Below are 24529 nucleotides of genomic sequence, written 5' to 3'. Positions count from 1 at the left end.
TTCTTTGAGCAGGATACCAGCTGAAACAATAGTATCAGTAGTACCCCGCTGATAACTCAACGCGCGGCACTGATAAGGCTCATCGTTCTCTTCCAGTTTGCTGAAAGAGAACGATGAACGACTCGTTTACGAAAATTGCATGATGTCTATGCAGTTAGACCCAACGATTCTCGCTCAAAAGACGGCTTTGAGCAATTTTTCAGCAAGAATCATTGAGTCTAAATGGGACCTTAAGTTAGTGTCACATAGCACAGTACACATATTATACCAGGCCTGGAGCATCACTAAGATTAGTCTATATTGTTATCTGAAAAGTATTATGAAGTCCTCACCTGAGCCATACAGCCTGGGATTATTCTGGTTCAGTGTTCCCCGCCGGTTTAGGTCAGGTGAGATGTGCTGCAGGACATACCCCGGATTATAAACCACGTCATAATGTGGTCCTTGTTGATACATTGTGGAAAGTTCAGACTTCCTGTCAGTGAAAGTGGCCCTCGCAGATCCTGTATGATGGGAAGTTTAACAGTGTTACCCAGCAATGGGCACGTCACCCAACAGACACATAAGACCTACATGACAATGACAAGGCTGAGCACAACAATCAATAAAGGTCACAAATACAAATCTGTGTCATCCTGCAACTATCTGCCAAATCTCAGATGACAATTCCTAATGTATCAAGTCTAAATCAGCTAACATCACATTGTAACAATGTATCCTCTCCACAAGGGAAGTGGAAACAGCTGAATACAATTGGTAACAGTTTTACAGGAGAGGATGACTTTAGGCCTTATGGGAACACTTATCTTGCGGGTGGAGAGTGCTATATTTTAGGGCCATGAATTACCTTTCAGACCCTCCATGAGTGTTGGACTGGTCACTGTTCTTGGTTGAATATAGGAAGGTGTAAATGTTGGTACAACGAATGGCACATCTCTCCCGTCCACTGGCAGCTTGGACAATAAATAATCCTCTGTGCATCCTACCTGCCTTTTAATGGAAACGGACGACATTGGGGGAAGATCCACAATGTGGGATCCTTTTTTGAATCCATCAGTGCTTCCTGCATCAGGCAAAGCTGAAAAAGGAGGAAATTCACATTAGAGAAGCCTTTCAGTATTGTAAAGATCACAAAATGTTCATATGAACACGGAATTGCGAATATTTAGGCTTGTAGGATTTCAGAGCCAGAGGTATCAGACACCAGTATATGTACATCTCCCTATAAGCATACACACTTGGCTGATCAGAGAGTGCATGGGGAATACAGTGGTCAGCCATGGTTGTCAGCTGAACTATCATTCATGCATTCATTCATATAGGGGTATAGCCAATGTGACTAAGGTGCAGTTAAAACCACACTGGAAAAAAATACACTTTTACTGCAACTCACCATGGTTCATATTTCTCTTGGAGATATATAACAAAGAAGCACTCCCTTTTACTCATCCCAATAGGGCGCCTTCACATTTGCGATATCGCTGCGTTTTTTAGCGCAAATGTCAATAGGACTTTCTAATGTTAAAACCGCATCTTTTAACATTAGAAGGTCCAAATGACATTTGCGCTAAAAAAACGCAGCGATGTTGCGATCGCAAGTGTGAAGGCGCCCTTAAAGAGCAATACTGACAGCCTCTCCCTATCCTGAAATGACTGATAAAAAGAAACAGTAGATTTTATTGACTAGTCCTACCATCAGTTTCCCTGAGCTTGAAATGACTGATAATAGAGAACATTTATTGTAATCAACAGCACAGCAGATGGCCCTTTTACACAATCATCACTGAGTGAATGGAGGCTGAACTAGCTAGAGATCATTCCAGTCCACCCGCCTCCATTTACAGTAAACAGGCAGTCGTTCATAGATGAATGACTGCCTGTTTACTTAGGCCGATTTGTTGTTCAGTTTTTAGGCATGCATTGACTGAACACCGAATGATAAGCAAATGAATTATCGTTCATCGTTCAGTTGGTACATGATATTATGCTAATCAACATTCATTCTGATTCCTGCTGATTGCGGGAATGTAAACGATACGTAAAATGGTCCTTTGATTTTAACTGACCCTATCTGAATTCTCTGTTGCATTGCAGAAATTGTGATGACGTGACGGATCTCCGCGGCAGTGGAGCTGTGATAGTATGTGTGTATGTATTATATGACCTCCCTTAGTAAATAGTTGTGCAAACCTGGAGACTCCCAGCAGGGCAGCCTGAACTGCACACTTGTACTGCAATATCAAACATCACCTCTGTCACAGTCAGATTGTTACAAATGACATTTTAATAAGCCGACGGCTGGATTAACAGCTTGTTGCTGGAGAACTTCAGATGAGGATAACAGCATAATGCTTAGTGCCACGGCTGGTCAGCTCTGGGGTCAGGGTTCAGTTCTGACCAAGACCAGCACATGTTTGTGGCTTTCCTCTGTACATCCCAGCCTCCTCTCACACTTCAAAAGCAGTGCAGGAAAGTTTCTGTCACTTGTCAATTCTAAAAAGATCCAAAATATTGGGAAAGTAGAAGACTGAAATGAAAGTAATATTTATATCTGCTTCTATAATAATCCAGGATCACCATAGCTCTGCACAGCTAGAGTTAGTCCAGTGTGTCAGCAGCACAAATCGCAGTCCTTCCCTTCACAGTTTGTTACATTGTATCAGGTGGCAGTCCAGGTTATTTAGGACTCAGAAAACAGACTAGACTGGATACAATAGTGAAAAAACTATAATCCATCAGAAGCATTAGGTCTGTACAGGTTTTCCTCTAAATGTACACAGTGAATGTTTCTATTTACTTACAGCAACCAATAATCTTGAAGATGATGGGAATTGTAATATAAAGTCAAACACAAATTTGCAGAACTTTTCATTATATAATTAGCTTTTTTTTTTCCTTTTTATTAAAACCCAGTTAAAGGGTCTGTCTACTACTTTAATGAAAGGGGTTTCCCTATGACTATTTAATGAGGAGGGTCCTTTAGTTGCAATATCCAGAATCAACTATTATCCAAAGGGTGCTTTTACAAGGGACAGAATATTCTGTAGGACACTGACAGAATTTTGCCATTTTTAATTCTGCATCAGACTTTGAATATTAAGCATGTGGATTGTGTCCATGGGGTGGAATATTCCGCTGCGTACTGCACAATATTCTGTTGCATGTGAAAGCGCCCTAAGGGAAGGCATTCATCTCTCACTAAAAAAGAGGACTTTTTTATGTAAAACAGGTTATTTGTTTTAGAAAACTTCTTTCCGTTTTAGTGCATATGGATGTAATGGCCATTGTGGAAAGTGGTTAACCCCTGTAATGCCACGTTTTCATAGAGTCCTAAATTACAGACATAGATCACCCAAGAGGTAGTCATATAATCACATATCTGGTTATAAAATTATCAACATAAAATATTTACCAGGGCTGTTGACCACATCTTCATTTGTTAAGGGAGGATATTAGGGAGGAGCCCAGTGACCAGTGTATGTGGATCCCCAGATACATTTACACACTGTTGGAAGTGAGTTTGGCAGTACTTACCAAGGGTTTCCTAGTGATTGGTGGCTGGTCTACTCTGTGTCTTGACCTGCCCCCCTCCTCCCATGATTATAGTTCTGGGGAATATATTGAGTGCATCATTGAGGGTTGGGAGATGTTGATAAGAATTGCACTTACAATGCAAATTTTAGCATGAAGACAAATAATTATTTATGCTTTCCACCTTAAAATTAAAAATATCCTCTGTGGATATGAGTTATCATTATATGGAAAGAAAATATGGTAGCGAGCATAAATCACTGCATAATGCCTGGTTTAGACACAACGATTCTTACTCTAAACTCGCTAAAAAGACATCTTTTGAGCGATAATCGTTGCGTGCATTTACAAGGCAAGGCGATCGCTCAAAAACAGCAGTTTGATTGACAGTTTTCAGTGATCACTTTGCACTCCGAGTGGTGTACACAGAAGAAGCGGGGCCACTTGTCTTCTGTATACTCCTGCTGTTTTTACGGAGCGCACACCTGGTATACAGCTGTGGGCTCCGTGCGGGGTATGCAGAACACAGCTGGAGCGCTGTCTTCTGCACACTCCTGCTATGTTCACAGAGCGCTCAGCTGATATACAGCTGTGCGCTCCATGCAGAGTATGCAGAACACAGCTGAAGCGCTGTGTTCTTCATGCTCCAGCTGTGTTCACAGAGTGCTCAGCTGATATACAGCTGTGCGTTCCGTGCGGGGTATGCAGAACACAACTACAGCGCTGTGTTCTTCCTACTCCGGCTGTGTTCACAGAGTGCTTAGCTAGTATACAGCTGTGCGCTCCGTGCGGGGTATGCAGAACACAGCTGGAGCGCTGTGTTCTTCATACTCCGGCTGTGTTCTGCGAGTGGGATACCAGCTGAAACAATAGTATCAGCGATATCCTGCTGTGAGCTCCTGATAAGGCCGTTCGTTCTCTTTCAGCTTGCTGAAAGACAATGATGAACGACTCGTTAACAAAAACTGCACAATGTGCAATTAGACCCAACGATTCTCGCTCAAAAGACGGCTCTGAGCGATTTTTGAGCGAGAATCGTTGGGTCTAAATAGGCCTTAACTGAGTAGATTTTGCCATTTGGCACCTTGGAAGACTGGACTACATCTCTTCAGATCTTTGACCCTATTGTAATCAGTGTGGTCACAGGGCACAGACCTCATTTCTCCCATTAAATTCTCTTCTCTCTCCCATACATGTTGGACAAATGTTGTTGAATCTGCTGATTTCGGTGGGACTAGCCAACCAGTAATATATACAGAGGTGTCCTGACTCATCCTAAGGGCAGATCTTCCAGGAAAAGAAAGGTCAAGTATTTTGGATTTTGACATATCCATTACTTTTGTTCTTATCAGAGATAAGCTACTGCCAAACCCCTCTCCGTATTCAGAACGTGTACACACTCAGCCAGGTGTGCCAGTGTATAGTTGGGGGGAGCAGGACAAATGGCTCTGGGATGAATGTATATGGCCTACCTTACATGTCTCAATGACATGTCAAGAAATGTATAACGGCAAACCTTCCCTTTACGTATTGTACATATTGGCTTAGATACACCAGCTCAGTAGACAGTATCACACATGATGAGCTTTGATACATCACCCTAACATGCTTTAACACACATGATAGTCTTAGGCTGGGTTCACACGGGACGGAAATCTTGCGGCTTGGCCACACTGAAAAGCCGCAAGATTTCCGCGGGAGAGCCGCAGCTTCAAAACCCACGGCATTCCATTGCGGCTTTCTATGACCATAGGGAGAAGTGAGGCCACAACGGAAAAAACAAAGAATTGACATGCTGCGGCTGTCAATTCCACGCCGCATCCCCGGTTCCGCCCTGGCTTTGCCGCAACAAAATGGCCGCCACGTGTGGACAAGATTTTTGCAAAATCTTGTCCACATGGCTGGTTTATCCCAGGATTAGGAGCCATGGGCGGATTTGCTGCACAGAAATTCCGCACAGAATTTCCGCAGCAAATCCGTCCCGTGTAAACCCATCCTTAGATATACCAGATCACCTTATAGGATTTTATACACCAACTCAGCAGCCAGCCTTAGATACAGTGGTACAGCAGACAGTATCACACATAATAAGCTTAGATACATCACACCAACAAACTTCTAAAAGGCTTAGATACACCAGATCAACAGACAGGATCACACAATAGGATTTGATTAAATACCTCAGCAGACAGTATCACACATGACAGCTTTAGATACAGTGGGTAAAGAGATATCCGCACATTACTACAAGACACATTACTCACCATTCTTGTCACTTTGGAAGCATCCCTTACAACAGCTCTTGATGAACTCTGCTGCCATCCTATATGTGTGAGGCTCGGTGTAACCCACAAAGCAGAGGTGAGCTGCACCATCAATTACTCCTAAAAAGCAGAGGAAGGCTACATTACTGTATGAGGAAATTCTAGACAGAGAAGGAGCCCATACAGCCCGGCTCATCCTGTCTACCTGGACAGGTGCATTAAAGGGGCGTGACTATGCAAATTAGCAGCACGATTGAGTCACTTTTGGCTCAACTCTTAAAGATAAGGAAGAAAAAAAAACGATGGCAGATTTACTGTATCTGACTTCAAGCAGCACTACCTGTATCCGGGCAGTATTATGACATTTTAGCACTTCTGCGACCTCCCAGCATCTAATATAAGTCTTACTCAACTGAAGCTGGAGGTGTTTTATATGCAGATTTGTTGTGAATTTTGCTGTGGATCTGCCATAAAATTCATTCCGCTCCATGAAAGGGTTAAATTCTGAAGAGAGAAACCACAGCAAACAATGGACATGCTATGGAATTAAAATCTACACTGCACGTAAATTCCACTGTGGATTCTGCATGGATTTTTTCGCACTGTGTGGGTGAGTTTCATTACCATCTCATCCATATTACTTGTACTGTTTAGATTACCTTCATACATGACATCTGAGCTGCGAAAATTCCGCTGCAGAATTTTTGTTGTTTTTCTGCAGATGGGCAAAGTTAGCAAACCTTTGGGCAGGGTTCACACAGGGCAGATTTGCTGCGGTTTTTCCGTTGCAGTTTTGCCGCAGAAGAACTGCTTCTGCGGCAAAACCGCTTGAAAGGTTAATTTGGGCTTGCAGATTTTCGTGTGGAAAAATCCGCAAGCGGTTTTTTCCGCAGCGCTTTTTTACTTTTTGTCGCGTATTTGTTGCAGTTTTGGCTGCGTCCATAGAGGTCTATGGACAAAAAAGCGCTGCGGAGAAGACCAAAGAATGAACATGCTGCATCTTTTAAAACCGCGACGCAGTTGCATTTCCGCACTACGGCTGTGCGGAAAAAATCCCCGGTATTGCCTCAGTGCGGATATGCAACGGCAATCCGCGGCAAAACCGCAGCAAATCTGCCCTGTGTGAACCCAGCCTTGGGATTAGCTGCGGATTAACGTGCAGATTTTCTGCTGCAGAATATGTTGCTTTCTGTGCTGTGGCAGTTCCTGCAGAGTTCACACTGGCAAACTTTTCAAACATCAACGGATCAGCAGATTTCCCGCAAATTAAATGAATTTCCACTGTGGAAATGCTTCAACATCTGCAACAAAAGTGTATTTCCGGATTCTGGTGCGGTTTTTATGTTCTCCGTTGATCTCTTTGACAAAAGTCTGCTGCATTTCCGTGCCATTTCCACAACATAGATAGACATTCTATGGATTCGTAATCCACAGCATTTTTTCAAATTCCCTGCAGCAGAAGAAATCCACGAAATGTGAATGAGATTTGTAAAATCTCATTTACTCGGCTCAGACTGTAAATGCTGCGGAATTTTCACAGCGATTCCACAAGTGGAAATTCTGCAGTGGATCCTGTATATGTTGTGAAGGCATAAATGCTGTGGAATTTCCGCAGCATTTACAGCATAAGGCCTCTCTCACACACACTGTTGTTAAAACGCCATGTTTTAAACGTGGCATTTTAACATGTTTTCAAACGTGTTTGAAAGCATTTGACAGCGGTTTTTAATGCACCCCATCATGACAATGGGTGATGAGGTGCATTAAAAAGCGTTAAAATGCACTAAAATAAGCAGACAGCGTTCGAACGCTAGTCTGCGAGGCCCTATTGAAATCAACAGAGGTATTTTACAGCGTTTAGCGCAGCGTTTGAATCGCTGCTGTAAACTCTGTAAAAAGCGTTATGTGTGAGAGTGGTCTAAGCCATGTGGAGGAGATTACTAAAATCTGCTGCATATGGAGGAAAAAATTTCCACTGAATCCACATCATTTTCGAAAAATGCTGTGGATTCTAAAGCTGCAGCAAACCTATTTATGCTGCGGATTATGCTGCAGATGTCAACTCAGATTTCACCACTGCACGTTTGCGTCGTATTTGCTGTGGGTTTTCCACTGAAGAAGGCTTGCTGCAGATCCAGCCCAAGTGAAGCTTCCCTAAAGGAGTCAACTCAACCTATACTTATAGCTTAAGGAATTGCATGAATTGTAATCCCTCAATATATACTGATAAATTAGATTGACTCCCAGGATTTTCCTAGTAAATAGTAAGGTAGTAGAGAATTAAAAATTCCATTAAAATTATTTGTGCTGACTCTCAGATCATAGGCAGTAGAGAAAGGATATGCTTAGATACATCGGCTCAGCAGCCAGTATCACACATGATAGGCATAGATACTTCTGCTCAGCAGCACATGATGAGGAATGTAGTGCACCATTTATTGTATCGCTACCATTAAGTCTTTTATTCTGTATGAAGCCTATTTCAAGGAGGCAGTCTTTTCATCTGATGCAATAAGTCCATATCAGCCAGGGAAATTCTACAGACCTCGCACATGGTCACTTAATACTTAAATACAATCTCTGCCAAAATATACACCTTTATCTCTGTAAGCTTCACCCCCAATGGAAATTCTGTGCGGTTAAATCAGCAAAGTTCCAAAATAAAACCTGTGATAAGCTGTTCAGATAACCCCCATTACCAAGAAATTCACCTTGTTATATAACTACATTATCCAGGGCCAATGGTACAAGTGGCAAGAAAAACACGGATCTTAGAGCACATAACCAATAGGAACAGGGAAACGCTTCTAGCCAACAATTGTAATTATCAAATCAGTGTGATAATGAAGATGGTAATGGTGGCACACAAGTTTTCACACTTTTTACATTAACCTCTTCGCTCTTCTAGTGGGATTTGTAGTTTAATTTTGGCATTGTTACATTTGTTTGTGGTCTCATTGTGGAGTTGTCTGGTTATTGGCAGAGGAAGTTCATTTCCAGCTTAAAGGGTACTTATCACCAACTCTAAGCACCGTAAACTAAGTTAAACTAAGTCATAGGAGCCTCTTTTCATACTAACCCAATCCCCCAGCGAAATCAGCACCTGTCAACCATTGACTTATCGTTCGCGATTGACAAGTTGCCGACCCCTAGTGTAACAATCCTTTATATGAGGTAGACACAACAGCAGAACAAATCCCTTTCCTGTCCTAATAGTCTGCTACTGTACATTGTTTCCTTACTGGAGTCCAGACTGCTTAGAGTAGGTTCACATCTGTACTGCACATTTTCATTTTTCTGTTCTGATATAGGAACAGAAAACAAAAACAATGGCAGTGTCAGGTCCATCACGTAGCGGACCCTATTGATTACAATGGGGTCTGTTTGGTTCCGCCCAGGCTTAGGATTGCATCAGCTGGAAACTGCTTGCGCTCCTCAAATAGTTGGTGCATCTACCTTCAGTGGCCTTCAGATGAGGACCAGCATTTGAAATGCTGATATTGATAAATTCTAGTCAAGTAGAAAGTTGGGCTTATTTAAGAGTAGGAGATAAAAGGTGTAATGCCCTTCAGTAATTGAATAGCCATTCTCTCTCTCTCTCCATGATTAATTAATTTACCTATAAGTCGGGTTCACAAACCTCTGCTAGATTTCAGTCTTTATTATTCAGCATGGATTTAAAAAGCTATTAACACCTTTTGGGGGGGGGGGGGGGCATTTTTTTCACTGAAATGCATGGAGTTTCAGCTGACATTCCTTTTTCCAATAGGGCTCAATTAAAAATTGTGCACTGTCTTCTGTAGCTTCTACATATTGTTGTGTATAGACACTTCAGCCTGAAGGCCCTTTTACATGGCACAAGTATTGTGCAATCAGCTTGTTAGGTGTAAACACATGCAGTGAAATAATGATCAGCAGTAAATCGCTGACCGGATCTTTCATGCAGACTTAGAAATCATTATTGCAGTTTCTATATACAGTGATATGTAGAAGCTGCAGAAAACAAATGGTGCAAACTTTTAATGTAACTATTAAAAAAATGATTGTAACTACATGCAGCATGTAAGTGAAAAAATATTTCCCCTAAGGTGTCCACAGCCTTCAACGATAACACACTTATTTATCTTTGCTTGTGTTCTGCAGTTTTCCAAGAAATCTAAATTCCTACATCTATAAATTCTAGTGTCATTGTAATTATTATCTACATTGACCCCAGTATTAAGCAGAGTTGTCATTGTGAATGAGGGAAAAGCTGATGATTTCCTACTAATTACTCCCTCAGTAGAGATGAAGCTTATTGTATTTCAATACAGAAGATTACAGATGAGCCTTTAGTCATCAGTGTGATAAAATCGTGTGTGCTTCCAGGCTTCCTTCACACGCATTTTGTGTCTTTTTTTCTACCCTAAAAAAGTAAATTTAAAAAGCCATTTTTTTACACTCTTACATGCAGTTTCTAGAGGTGTTTTTTAAGTGGTCATTTTGCATTCACACATTTCTAACAAGTTTTTTTCTGCCATTTTTCACGCCATATAAGCCTATGCAAAAAAAAACTGAAGAAAAAAAAAAACACCAAATCTACAGGCTGCTCTGACTGGAAAAAAACATCACTAACATAGAAAACGCACAACAATTAAAAATAAACACAACAAAACGCAATGTTTGTAGCATTTTTAATACTCCCCTATAGACTTCCAGTCAACATCTAGACATTTTCTTTAAAAAGGTGCCACTATAAATATGTCATTCTTCCCCAAAACACTGTGTGTGAAACCTCCCTAATGTGATACTGAAGATTTGAGAAATAGCTTTTGTATCCGTTCAGTAACCAGTTCCATAGAATATAATGTAAAACTCTTTATGAATGAGTAACATACCGGTATCTACGTCGCGCGAGTCTGTCACCAGCGCCAGTGTTGACGAGATGAAATTGTGTCCATCCCTGCAACAGAAGTGTGAGTTTTGTTAGTGAGGGGCTGCGGTGTTGTCCTCACACTGGACACATCCTCCTCCTCTGGGCTTTGTACATCAGTGTGTTGGAAGGTGACCTTCCCCCCATCAGATCTCAGTGTTCCTCCCCCCAAGCCTGGGGAACAGCAATCATTGGTGGTATAAGTGGTGATCATTGAGAGGGGCACCGACCCAACATCGTGCAAGACAAGCACAACCAACCACTTTTTTGGCTTTGGTGGGACCTGTACAGTACTTCTATTCTGGACAATCACCAATTCCCTAATATATTTCTATTATCAGAAAGGTTTTTTTCTTAAATTAATTAATAAAGAATACCAGCTCGACCCTCCTGTCCAATCTACAGGCATCATGTCTTAGAGCAGAGGGAGCTGAGCAGACTGATATACTGTATAGTTTATGGGGAACTTGTAGTTTATTCATTTATATCTCTGCTCATTCTGAGCTCAACAGTCCAATGGGCGGAGCTATCAGTGATTGACAGCTGTGTATGACTTTAAATACAAAAATAGCTGTTTTTGATGCAGAAATTATGTGGATTTTGGTGATGATTTTTCATTGCTACTTGTAAATGTAGCCTAAAAGGTATATATCAGGGAATTGCTACTCATGCAATAAAAAAATATTTTTCCTGCTGTTTGCACGCTGCTGTGAGAAGCATAATAATTTGGTCCTAAATCCAGTACACAAACAGCAGAAGCTCAGCAGAATCGTAACAGAAGGTGGGATCAATGTTTCCGAACCCGCAGTTCACCGATATCTTAGGGTCCTCATTCACAGGACGATCGTTGGGTGTTTAAGCACCGACAGTTGTCCCAGCGATTATCACTCCTGTGCTTTCACATAGGAGCGATGATCACTTAGTGAATGAGGCAGGGCGGGTTGGGGTTCGCTTCCGAACGCCCGTCTCCGTTCACAGGAAAAAGGCAGTTGTTCATAGAAGAACTGCCTGTTTGCATGGGCCATTTATGGTAAAAAAAATACACTCTTGTTCCTATGACGGGACAAGTGCATCAGGAGTTGCCCGTTCAGATATGTCTGCTCTTTATGGGAATCTATGACAGGCACGTGGACCGCTTGTATAGGGCTACAAAATGGCATGGCATTGCCTACTTGTTGTGACTGCAATGTTAACCTAGGGATATAATTTGCAAGCAACCTGAGAACCATTGCAAGTTGCCCTAAAGTCTCCTATAACTGAAATGCATTTGTTTTATTTAGAAACCTCTACTAATGAAATAATGTTATCCACTTCAAGCAGTCTTTCTAAAAAGTGTCTGATAAAGGAGAACAAAACACTTTATCAGTGGCTTGTGAGTCAATTCGATGATCATCTCATAGAATGGTAGAGTTGGAAGGGACCTCCAGGGACATCTGGTCCAACCCCCTGCTCAGTGCAGGATCTCTAAATCATCCCAAACAGATGTCTGTCCAGCCTTTGTTTGAACACTTCCATTGAAGGAGAACTCACCATCTCCCATGGTAACCTGTTCCACTCATTGATCACCCTCACTGTCAGAAAGTTTTTTCTAATATCTAATTTGTGTCTCCTCCTTTTCAGTTTCATCTCATTGCTTCTATGGGATGATCATTGAATTAACTCACAAGCCACTGATAAAGTGTTTTGTTCTCCTTTATCAGCCACTTTTCAGAAAGACTGCTTGAAGTGGAAAACATTACTTCATTAGTAGAGGTTTCTAAATGGAATATATATAACTGTAATTATTGTGTCATTCTTCTGTTATTCCTCCTAGATATATATGAATAGTTGGGGGTCCCTACATAGTCTGACACTACCCAATAAATGCTGATTGTGCGGCTGTGTAGGAACACAGTCCTTTTTGACAAGGGGTCTATAAACAATCAGTTTTCAATTTATTTGTGCATTTCTAGGATCCAATTCATTATGTTATTTTGCAGGCAGAGTTATTCTGCATTCCGAACCCGTCTCCATGCGGATTTTGATACAGAATTGAATTGGCTTAAATCAGCTTGCAATTCTACATCAAAATCCACAATGAGATTTGCAGGTTTTGGAGTGGAATTTGCAGCAGCTGTATATATGCAACTCTTGGAGCTGCATTGAATAATCATCACCCTGTGAAGCATTAGATTCCAAGGCATTCATTTAAAAAAATTGTGCTGTCAAAATGAGAAATCAACAACTGTTTTTCTCGTTATGTGAACAGATAGGTCTTGACGTATATTTTGATGAAAAACACAGGAAGGGGGAGGGAGTTTACCTGCACCCAATGCTCGGAAAAGAAGACAGCTGACTCTATTTAAGCTATTGAAACTAATAGAAGTCATTCTGCGGATTTCTGACGACCGAAGAGTTTCTACGCTGCTGCATATTTTTCCCATGATATGCCGTGTGAATGGAAGAGAAAACACTAAATAAGCTCAGCTATTCTATAATAATAATAATCTTTATTTGTATAGCGCCAACATATTCCGCAGCGCTTACATAGACAGGGGGGAATACAGAAAGACAAAATACAAACATTACAGAACCACGGTTACATAGTAATCAGTTGATGGAAACAATATGGGTGAGGGTCCTGCTCCAACGAGCTTACATACTACAAGTAATGGGGTGATACAGAGGGTAAAGGGGCTGGAGATGTGCACGGTATCGCGAAGTGTGAGGGATGCTATACACATAGACAATGGTCAGACATTTAGCCGTGTGACGGCAGAAACGGTGTGACTGCAGGAGCGGTTTATGATGGCTAGCAGGGATTGCAGTCAGTAGGTCAGGGAGCATGTTATCAGGCGGAGTACAGAGAGGTTTTTTCTTAGGGAATGCGGTATGCCTCCCTGAAGAGGTGTGTTTATAGAGCACGCCTGAAGTTCTGCGAGTCCTGGATTGCTCGGGTAGCCTTTGGTAGTGCATTCCAGAGGACAGGTGCTGCTCTGGAGAAGTCTTGGAGGCGGGAATGAGAAGTTCGAATGAAAGGGGCACTCAGTCTGGTTTCGTTAGCAGAGCAGAGAGCCCGGGCTGGTTGATGGATTGAGATGAGGGAGGTGATATAGGGTGGCGCTGTACTGTGGAGGGCTTTGTGGATGAAGGTAGCGAGTTTGAATTGAATTCTGTATTTAACGGGCAGCCAGTGCAGTGACTGGCACAGGGCAGAGGCGTCCGAGTAGTGGCTGGACAGGAAGATGAGCCTGGCTGCCGCATTCAGGATGGACTGGAGAGGGTAGAGTCTGGTGCAGGGGAGGCCGATCAGCAACGAGTTGCAGTAATCAAGCCGGGAGTGGATGAGGGCGACAATAAGCGTTTTTAACGTCTCCACAGTGAGAAAAGAGCGGATTCTTGCGATGTTCTTGAGGTGCAGCTGACATGTTCGGGCCAGAGATTGGATGTAGGGGGCAAAAGAGAGATCAGAGTCAAATATGACCCCAAGGCAGCGGGCGTGTTGTCTAGGAGTTATGGTGGCGCCACACACTGAGATGGAGATGTCAGGATGAGGTCGATTAGTGGAGGGCGGAAATACCAGTAATAGAATTCTGCTGTATAGCCCGCATGTATATGTGCACATTTTGGTGCACAATTTTCGGATTGTTTAGGTGCGTCTTGCAGATGTATTCCACACGTATGAAAGCACTCTTAGGGACTTTTCACATGTGGCGAGTATTTTTGCGAGACACATCTAAATAAAATTCTGTATCAAAATTCACATGTATACAAGTTATGGAGCAGAATCCGCAGCAGATTAAGCTGCGTCTTTAGATGCCTTTTTAGGAGTGTCTTGCACCTGATAGCACAAACATGTGAAAGGTCCTTTATGGGGAATACAATTCTTTACTAAGACAGACAAGTCAGGACAGCTGACAAGCCCTCTTTTGGGATATCCCGCTCTGTGCCTGCCATATATATCATGTGTTTGGCAGTGCTGCACACGTGAACAAGTTACTTTGAAAATTCACATCTGTATTTACATTGGACTACAGACGTGTCACGTGTCATAATTGGTAAGAAGCGTGGAAGTTACAGAGCTCTTAGCTGCGTCCAGAGGCTACGTATAAAGACGCCTCCCAGCTCCACTGGTAAACACAAAGACCTATTATAAACTAGCAATCCACTGGTGAGCTGCCCAGGCACGCACATGCCAACACATTATATAAACAGAACACATGTAAATGTTATGTATTGCTTCCTTTAACCCCTCTCTGCCTTATCATGTATATGTATGTCATGGGAGGGCAGTGGTTCACACAAAATACTGTACATGTATGGCATGTAGATGGCACAGGAGCTGATCCCGCACTGTCTGCAGCAGAAGCCGGCTGTAACTGACAGCCTGAGTCCTGCTGCAACAGCTGGGATCAGAGATAACTACAATCCCCCCCATGGAAACACTTTACATGCTGCTATCAGTTATCACTTTTGATTGCGGCATGTAAGCGGTTATTATTCACTCCCTCTGTGACATCATCGGCTCCCCGCCATCTAATCGCGGAGGGCCAATAATCCGGCCGCGGGAAATACAGTGAATGATTTCCATAGACTTATTATGGAAAGTGCAGCCCCGCTATCCATGAGCGGAGAATCATAGCGATTCTCCACTCATGGGATTTGCAATTTGCCACGATTCTCCGCGGTGAGCCTATCTGTCAGAGCTGTCAGCTCTCCCCTCCTCCCCAGAGGCAGCTCCCGCTGCGAAGCTCTGCCGCGGGATATCACTATGCCCTTGGACAGGAGGCCTAAGAAGTAATGCTCCCAGTAAGGCCTCATGCACACGGGCTAATTTTTTTTGCTGCGGAATCCGGAGGGGGCATCCGCCTCCAGATTCCGCAGCAATAACCCTCCATAGCATGCTATGGAAAAATGATTTGTCATACACATGAGCAATAACCAATTGTGGTTTCCGCTCGAGGATGAAAAATCGCAGCCTGCTCCATTTTACTGCGGTTCACGCTGCACAAGCGACTTCCATTGAAGTCAACGGAAGCCGTCCGACCTGTGGCCCGTCCACAATTGACATTGTGGACGGGCCACGGACTCTGTGGGAAAAGCAAGAGTTTTTAAAAAAAAATTGTACTGTGCATATCCGACGGCGAGCCGTGGAGAACAACTGCAGTACAGACAGTTGCAAACAGTCAGTAAGGGGCGGAGAGGAGCAGGGAAGGAGGTGGTAGTTTAACTAATAGTGGATTGCTAGTTTATAATAGGTCTTTGCATTTACCACTGGAGCTGGAAGGTGTCTTTATACGTAGCCTCTGGACACAGCAAAGAGCTCTGTTACTTCCACGCTTCTTACCAGTTATGACACGTGACAAACAGCCGGCAAGGGGCGGAGAGGAGCATGGAAGGGGGTGGGAGTATAGCAACCATGCTGCTAAACTCCCTCCCATCTCCCTTCTGCGGCAGCTGTCATAGGCTTCCATAGGAGTCTATGCAGCCATCGGCCGGCCGGGTACTTTTACGCCACGGAAATATGTCCATGTGAACTGATGCATTGTAAACCAATTATGAAATCACGGCCGGTATACGCCTGTGTGAATCCAGCCATAAAATGTAATAAAAGTGATCAAAAAAGTCATATGTACCCCGAAATTTTACCAATAAAAACTATAGCTTGTCAGGCAAAAAACAGATCCTTACACAGCTCTGTTGATGGAAAACTGAAAAGGTCTAGGTTTTGGAATGCAGTGATGCCAAAAGCAAATTATTTTCCTAAAAAGGTTTTTTTTATTGTGCAGAAGTGGAAAAACCTAAAAAAGTATATTTACATAATTCTGGTATTGTCATAATTGTGCTGACCTGCAGAAAAAAGCTATCATATCACTTAGATTGCATACTGAATGCCATAGAAAGATTGCAAAGTTGATGCGCTCTTTCACCCTGACCCCCCAAAAATGTTATACTTTATATGTACCCGTAAATTGTATCAATAAAAACTACAGTTCGCTCATACAGCTGTGTCGACGGAAAATAAAAGTTGTCAAATTAGTCCGAATTATTAAATGGTTAAAGAGCATTCAATACAACAATCCAATTTCTATCCAGTGCACAGAACATTGCCGTAGGCTACCATTCTTTACAAGCTTATACACAAAGGGAGTGTGTCAAGATAGAAAGTTATCCTCTACCCACAGGTTAGGAAATCACTTTGTGATCGGTAGGGTTTTGGCCATTTGGACCCTATCAGATCTCTCTCTCTCCCCCCCGCTACCCCCCGCCCTCCACTCGAATCTGCTCGGACCAGTATGCAGTTACTCGAGAAGAGCGATGCTCGCTCATCTGTAATAACTTTAATGATGATGGTATATGATGTTTAAAGGGATATTTCAGCCAAAAACATTTATCACCTATCCACTGAAATGTAAGCACAGTGTCATAAACCTTGGAGATCCGAGAGCGCATGCTTGATTGCTCAAACTTTTCCTAGCTGCAGCTAGTAGAAATGGTGCCAAATCTCCCTTCCTAGCATTCAATGAGGCGCAGTTGTTCACTGATGTAATATGTATCATCAATATAGTGAATAGGTTATAAATGTTTTTGGCTGGAATACCCCTTTAAATAATATGCAGAGTTACAAGACAGTTTATACATGTATAAACTTATAGAATTTAGAACTATGTAAATGTGTTGGTCAGATGACCTCTCTTGGGGCTACAGAGTATAGGTCGCTTGGTGAATGCGTGCAGCTGTCTCCAGGAGTACAATGCTCCCAGTATGTTGTGTTTAGTTATTTTGCACTAGTACTGATTATCTTTGTTGGCGTCATATGGTAAGCTCCATTTCCTTGTATCATAGTGAAAGTGTGATAAAAGGTTAGTTTCATATCTGAGGCTCTGAACAAATATTATTGTCTTCTGTCTGTTTTGACTGTATAAATATTACCCAAAGGTTTTTGCAGAAAAACATCCAACATGGAGTTTACCCAGCCCTCTGCTGCTTAGACCACGCCCAAAATATAGGGTCCCTACTTAAATAATCCAATTTTTAGCTAAATAAATTGAAAGGAAAGGAAGAAAAAAAAAGCTCTTACTCCTATTTTTCATCAATTTTTCACAAGCTTCACCTTGAATTATAACAATCATATCCATGCAGTTTTCAGATACCACAGTGTTGGACATTTTAATACATCAACTCCAACCATTAAATTTTATATATTTAGGAACAGTATCCACTATGGGCACCAGACAGTCCCATCATCTCTTCAGCCATATTGTCATATGATAAAATTCCGACTACCTGTATCAACCACTAGAGGGTGCTCACTAAAGACAGACTCATTATTGAGATCAATGGGAGCTGTATAGAGGGTGTCCCAGTTATAGTTGTGATGGGGCAAATAGTGAGGTAGCTTCACTGCATTGTTGATATGTAATGAAAGGAAAATATCATATATATATATATATATATATATATATATATATAATATGTATATGATATAACATCCCTGCCTACTGCTTCAAAGCTGCATTTGTGCTCAGCAGCAACTAATTAATCCAGTGTCCATTGTCTAACTGCGCCCGTTATTCTTGGACGTAGGGTGATGATGTTGTTCACAGGTGTAGTACAAATTCTGTAGCATAATCCTCCTTTGCCTTTACCACAGCACTTAATTTTTACGTTTAGGGGAAGTTGAAAGAGATGTGAAGGAGATCATCACCCTGAGTCAAAGAATAATGGCATAGTTGGATAATTGACACCAGACAAATTAATTGCTGTTGAGCGCCAATGCATCGTACGCACATAGCTTTGCACTGCAGCAGAAGACAGACAAGTAGAGAACTTGTTGACATAAATTATTTGGTCTTCCTGCACTTAAATCATGCAATTACAAATAAAAGCATAATATGCTTAGTTTTCACCCTGTTTCCCATCCAGCATTACACATCAGCAGTGCAGCGAAGGAAACCTCACTATTTGCCCCATCACAACATTTAAGAGGGTGGTACTGTTGTATTATGTCTCCACCAGAAGTTAGGGGTGGAGACATAATTGAGGTGGGTTGTCATGCAGGTGTCGCCCCCAGCTTGTGATTGGCTTTCCCGCTTGCCTGCTATCTCTATGTCTGTTCTGTCATGTGCCGTCCGGACCCAGCATTTGGCAGTGCCCCGTTGATTTGCTGTCCCCGCTGCTCTGCCACCTCCGCCTCTCGGCTCTGATGTGCCATGCAGACCCCGCTGCTCTCACTGTCCCATATATTGGCGCCCCGCCGGCAAGACTGTCCTCCTCCTGCTGTAGTGCCGCTCACCAGTGTGGATCAGGCCTGTGTGTGTCTCGCGGCCTCTCAGCATCGGGAAGGGAGTGCTAGGGAATGCGGCCACTGTGGACTACTCCGGCAGCACCACCCGTGACAGCTGGGGAAGGGAGCAGAGGCTGTGAGCGCTGCTGAGCGTGCAGGGGCGGCGACAGACGGAAGCTAAGCACCGGGGGGTGAGTGACAGCTGTCGGCCAAGTGGGCGGCCGGCCAAATTATGGCACAGGGGGCCTCAGGAGCGGCACCTGTACATTTCCCAGTTGGCAGCGCCTAGCAGCAGGAAACAGTTGGCCACAGCGTGATCAAGGGGACGGAGAGGTCTGTGTCTCTGGGAGCCAATCTGGAGCTGGGGCGTTCCCTCTAGCTCCCGCAGCACAGCCCATGTCTCCACTCATAACTGTGGTGGAGACAAGATACAACAACACCGAAGAGGCTTTCCTGGGAATTTACTACGGATGACCTACGCTTAGGATAGATCATCAATAGTTAATCGTGGGGGGCCGCCGCTTGGGATCTTCAGCGATCAGGTGATCATCTGGCCCGCTGTCAGTGCAGCAGAGCGGGTTGCCTGCATTGGGGTTGAAGCCTAAAGTGTAATAGAAGGCATCACTCCGACTGATTTCTTTAACTGGGACACCCTGTATATATACAGCTCCCACTGGTCATACTCTTTGGAGCTCTAACTGGCTCACCTCCAACTTGAAAAAGCATAATTGTGCAATGATGGAGCACTTTAAAAAATAAAATTTAGCTTCAGAGCTAAATCAAAGCTGGGTAACTAGCCCCTGTGGCAGCCATATTAATGGTCACCCAACTTTACCTGACACATATAAATCTAAGAAATAGTGTTATGCATACTGCATATGTTACCAAAATGCCAAGAAAGGACTATCTGGGGATATGGACTTTGCAATACAATCTTGATACAGTCCATATCTAATACTGCAACCGCACAATGCAAAAATACACGTATGTAACAAGTGCAGAACACTAGTATCTGAAGCATATTCACTAATAACACAGCTGTACAATACACTACTGGCTCCAGAAGGCACATTACACAGCTCTGCACCTCCTCTATGATATTCTGCTGCGACTAAACCAGTTATACTAGTATACTATATAACTAGTATAATAGTGTCAGCAGCAGTCATTATAATGGACACGCATACACACAGATAAAGACAGATGTGATTATAATAACAAACAACTGCAAACAATCATAAAAATGCACATAGATACATAAACACAGATACAAATAATATACCAATATACTTTACACATAGTAATACATATAGTAATACGGATACACAGAAACATAAACAGACATGGACATACTTGCGGAAATAACTGGCTACATGTACATACAAGTAGGCGCAGACAGACTGGTAGACATAAGTGCACATCTATAGATACATATCTGTGCAGGAGGACAGTATATAACTACACCCACAATGAATGGAGGAGTGACTCTGAAAACTCCAACATGGCACATGGCTTGTAGAAGTCATTCCTTGTACCTGTTGTAGTGGTGAGTAGAATGCCACAGATTTATCCTGACATATGGAGCAAGAAAAATGAAGAATGGTGTGACCTGGGGATATGAAGAGCAGCTCTCAGTAACCTGGGGGTGCCCGGAAAGTAGTGTAATCCTTATACAGCAGCAGCAGGAAAGAAAGAGGGCTGAAAGCTGGCATAGCCTAGGGTTATTCTGCAGGTACTGCCAGTCCTGAGATGGTAGCAGGTGTGGGAGCTGCTCCAACCTGAAGGAGTGGCTGTCAAAGACAGGGGAGGAGGGGATATGAGTGCCAGGCAAGATTGTAGGGCACTACCTGTTGCCAGCCTGGCTTTTATATACAACTAGATACCAGCTACACAACTAGCTGGTATCATAAAACTATCAGTATTTAGGTCTGTGATTCTAGAAGTTGAATTTAGAGAAGGGGTGTCAAACTCATTTTCACGGAGAGCCACATCAGGCTAAGGCTGACTTCACATGGGCGTATTTGCATGCGCAATATGCAGGGTTGAATGCTTTGATTTCAATGGGTTTGTTCACATTTCCATATTTTGTGCACGGAATTCATTAATGCAAAAAAAACGTACAATATGCTCTATTTTTTTGCACATTTGCATACCAAAGGTCCTCATAGAAATCAATGGAGGGTGCGCAAATGCTCGCGCAATATGCAACAGGTGCAGGAAATGCTACATAATTCCACCGGAAAAAGAATACATCTGGAACTCATTAGGCATTTCAAGTGGCGCTTCTTTGTTTGCCGCGCGCAAATGAACAGTACCTTAAAATATGCTGTTGTGTGCGCAAGAGAACATCGTTCAATCCACAAAAATGCAGCGCCCAGGCATTTTGTATCTAATTTCAATGGGTTCATTCACATGAGCATATTTTTTCACGTGTTGTGCGGCCTGACCTATTTTGCTGCGTATTACGCACCGCAATAAGCCATTGAGGTGAATGGGCAGGTGTAAATACGCAGTGAATATACAGGAAGTCTGCGTATTTGCACACCATTTCAATGGGCCTTTCTGTGTTCTTCAGCATGCAAATAAAAATTGCATTAGCGCACATAAAAGCACGTCAGAGCGACCGAAAGATGAGGGCATACGCAATTCTTGTACATGCAAATATGTAGCGTGGCGCACACAGACACCAAGGAAAAGAGGTGAATGGTCACAGACTACACCGCCACCGCCGGACCACTGCTGTAGGTTGGCTGTTACCCTGTTTCCCTGAAAATAAGACATGCTCTGAAAATAAGACATAGCATAATTTTCCAGAAATTTTGAGGATGCAAAATGATTTTTCAGGCTTTTTGAGGATGCTTGAAATATAAGCCCTACTCCAAAATTAAGCCCTGCTAACAGTTAATTAAAAAAGTCAATTTAAATAGTGTCCAGGCAGCTATACATGTAAAAAAGTTAAACCTTTTTGAACAAAAATTAATATAAGACACTGTCTTATTTTCAGGGAAACACGGTAGGTGTGATGCACAGCCGATGGGCCACATAAAATGAGGTGTTTTGCTAGATACGGCCTGCGGGCCTTGTGTTTGACATATGTGATTAAGAGGCTAATGGGTACAAATGCTATACTTTGCCTTACTATGTGCCTCACTCTATAACATAATACAACAGTATATATAGTAGAGCTGTAGTGTACAGAAGTTAATGTGCACATGTGTTCTGGAAGTTTCTGGATGGTCTATGTAGTCTTGTGTTTCTTTGTTTTTCCACTGTCTTCTAGGTGTATGAATAGGATGTATATTGCACCTTTGCATCACTGAATGGGTTACAGTTTGGGAAAGTATCCCTAAACAAACCCCTCTGTACTCCACCTGATAACATGCTCCCTGACCTATTGACGGCAATCCCCGCTAGCCATCATAAACCGCCCCTGCAGTCATACCGATTCTGCCGTCACACGGCTAAATGTCTGATCATTGTCTGTGTATAGTATCCCTCACTCTCCACCTCGCCATACAGTGCACATCTCCAGCCCCTTTACCTTCTGTATCACCCCATTACTTGTAGTATTTAAAGGGGTTGTCCCGCGGCGAAATCGAAATTTTTTTTTTCACTTACCCCCGCATTCTGCCCTGTTAAAAAGAAAGCATTGGTTAGTTTTTAAAAATAGCATTGCGCTTACCTGCATCAGTGTTCTGCAGCTTCTTCTTTTCTTCTTTTAAAGATGGCGCCGCTGGTCTTCTCCCACGGTGCACCGCGGGTCTTCTCCCATGGTGCACCGTGGATTTTCTTCTCCTTCCTTGCGTTCCACTGCCGATACAGCCACCTAATTGGCTGATCGGCACCACGTGACGGAGGCGGAGCTACGATGACGACGCGCAGACCAGCTCTCCGGCACGAGCGGCCCCATTCACCAGGCAGAAACACGGACTGCGCAAGCACGTCTAAAAACGCCAGAAGACACCAAAATTAGACGGAGCCATGGAGACGGGGACGCCAGCAACGGAGTGGGTAAGTGAATAACTTCTGTATGGCTCATATTTTATGCACGATGTATATTACAAAGGGCATTAATATGGCCATACAGAAGTGTATACCCCAACTTGCTATCGCGGGACAACCCCTTTAAGCTCGTTGGAGCAGGACCCTCACCCCTATTGTTTCCATCAACTGATTACTATGTAACCGTGGTTCTGTAATTTTTGTATTTTTTGTCTTTCTGTATTCCCCCTGTCTTGTAAGCGCTGCGGAATATGTTGGCGCTATGCAAATAAAGATTATTATTATTATTTATATGTCATGTGAACTCGTTTTATGTATGTGGATGCAAGGCATATGAAAGTGGTGGTTGTTGAGTTTAGTTTGTGGAGAGAGGAGTCCATGGATAGTGAGCTAGGACTGGACTAGGCCAGTATTCAGACACCTTCAGTCTGAGTACTAGAAGAGATAGAAGAGGCTGAGCGGATACCCCTTTAGGCCGCGAGCCCTTTTTTCTTCTTCCCCTTTTCCTGTGGAGTACAAGTGAAGTTTGCCCGCCGTGTGGTGTGAGGTGAAAAGGTTGCAAAGATCCGTGAGAGTGGATCCATAGAGTTTTGGTGGAGTTGTCTTAAGAGTCGGTGTCCGGGACCAGGGAACCACCGTTAACTAGGCCTGTGTAAGTCACCCTGTTTCTCCCCTGTTTCCTCCCTGTCGCTTCATGTGTTCTGAACCCTCACTGATTTGCCGGTGGATGTAAAGAGGACTCTTGTGAATTGTTATCTCAAGTTTCTCAGTAAACGGCTTTACCAACCGTTCCCGGTTTGGCCCTTTTGAATTCTACCCCGTGTGTGGACTTTTATTTATTTTCCGCAGAGATCACCGCGGAGTAAGGAATGGTGGCATCACGAGTGACAAGAAGGACTAAGGTAATCCACTCGTGGGTTTTCTTATTTAATATAGCCTGCCTGTGCCCTTTGGACGTATCCCTGGTTACCCTCTAGGTGGGAGACGGTAGAGCCACCGTGACAAATATACTACTCTTACCCCGTTGTCTCCTAGGCTGGGGGACGCTCCTCGGACGCTGCGAGTGACATCACTCCTGTGTGATGACATCATTTTGCAATTATCTGCACGTAGGGGTATATTCGAAAGCGTGATCCCTATTATGGCATTAGTCATATCCTTGATTGTGAACTTACCAGTGTGCATCCTTTATACATTGGAAGTGTCAATGGGGTACAGGCTCAGTACCACCATGGCACTCATAAAACTACTTTTATACCACCTACCCAGGTCACATGGTGCATTCCTAGACAGGTGCTAGAGCCTGGCAGTCTATTCACTGGTCTATAACATAAAGTGTTTTTGTTCTTTCTAGTTTACTGACTCTGGGACCAATGTGATTATTGCATTATTTTTGGCAAATACTAACAAGGAAAGAGGATGCCATAATAGGGGGCAGCGCAGACTCCATACATTGGCTGATGGGTGCTTTGTCTGCTTCCTCAAGACGTTATGTCTCAGGTGTCACATTTTTATCTCCAGTTACAGGACAATTCTGTAATAATTGGGCTTCTT

General features: G+C 43.1%; 1 protein-coding gene across 5 annotated transcripts in view; it reads right to left on the bottom strand.

The window, feature by feature from the left end:
• Positions 1–20745, bottom strand: part of TC2N (tandem C2 domains, nuclear) — a 43044-nt gene extending 22299 nt beyond the window's left edge. Inside the window, exons 1-5 of one of the 5 annotated variants that reach the window (XM_066607544.1) lie at positions 20509–20745; positions 10673–10737; positions 5796–5915; positions 848–1078; positions 333–503 (exon numbers count right to left, since the gene is read on the bottom strand). In XM_066607544.1, the coding sequence (XP_066463641.1) occupies positions 333–503; positions 848–1078; positions 5796–5853 (460 nt within the window). In that variant the 5' untranslated portion in view covers positions 5854–5915; positions 10673–10737; positions 20509–20745. Of the gene's footprint in view, positions 1–332; positions 504–847; positions 1079–5795; positions 5916–10672; positions 10738–20326; positions 20347–20508 lie in introns of those variants that run through there. The other 4 variants (XM_066607546.1, XM_066607545.1, XM_066607547.1 and 1 more) reach the window with 4 other exon arrangements.
• Positions 20746–24529: the final 3784 nt, after the last annotated feature.

The sequence above is a fragment of the Eleutherodactylus coqui genome, chromosome 6 (genome assembly GCF_035609145.1).
Source record: "Eleutherodactylus coqui strain aEleCoq1 chromosome 6, aEleCoq1.hap1, whole genome shotgun sequence".
Classification (NCBI taxonomy): Eukaryota; Metazoa; Chordata; class Amphibia; order Anura; family Eleutherodactylidae; genus Eleutherodactylus; species Eleutherodactylus coqui.
This window is presented reverse-complemented; position numbering and strand designations above follow the sequence as displayed.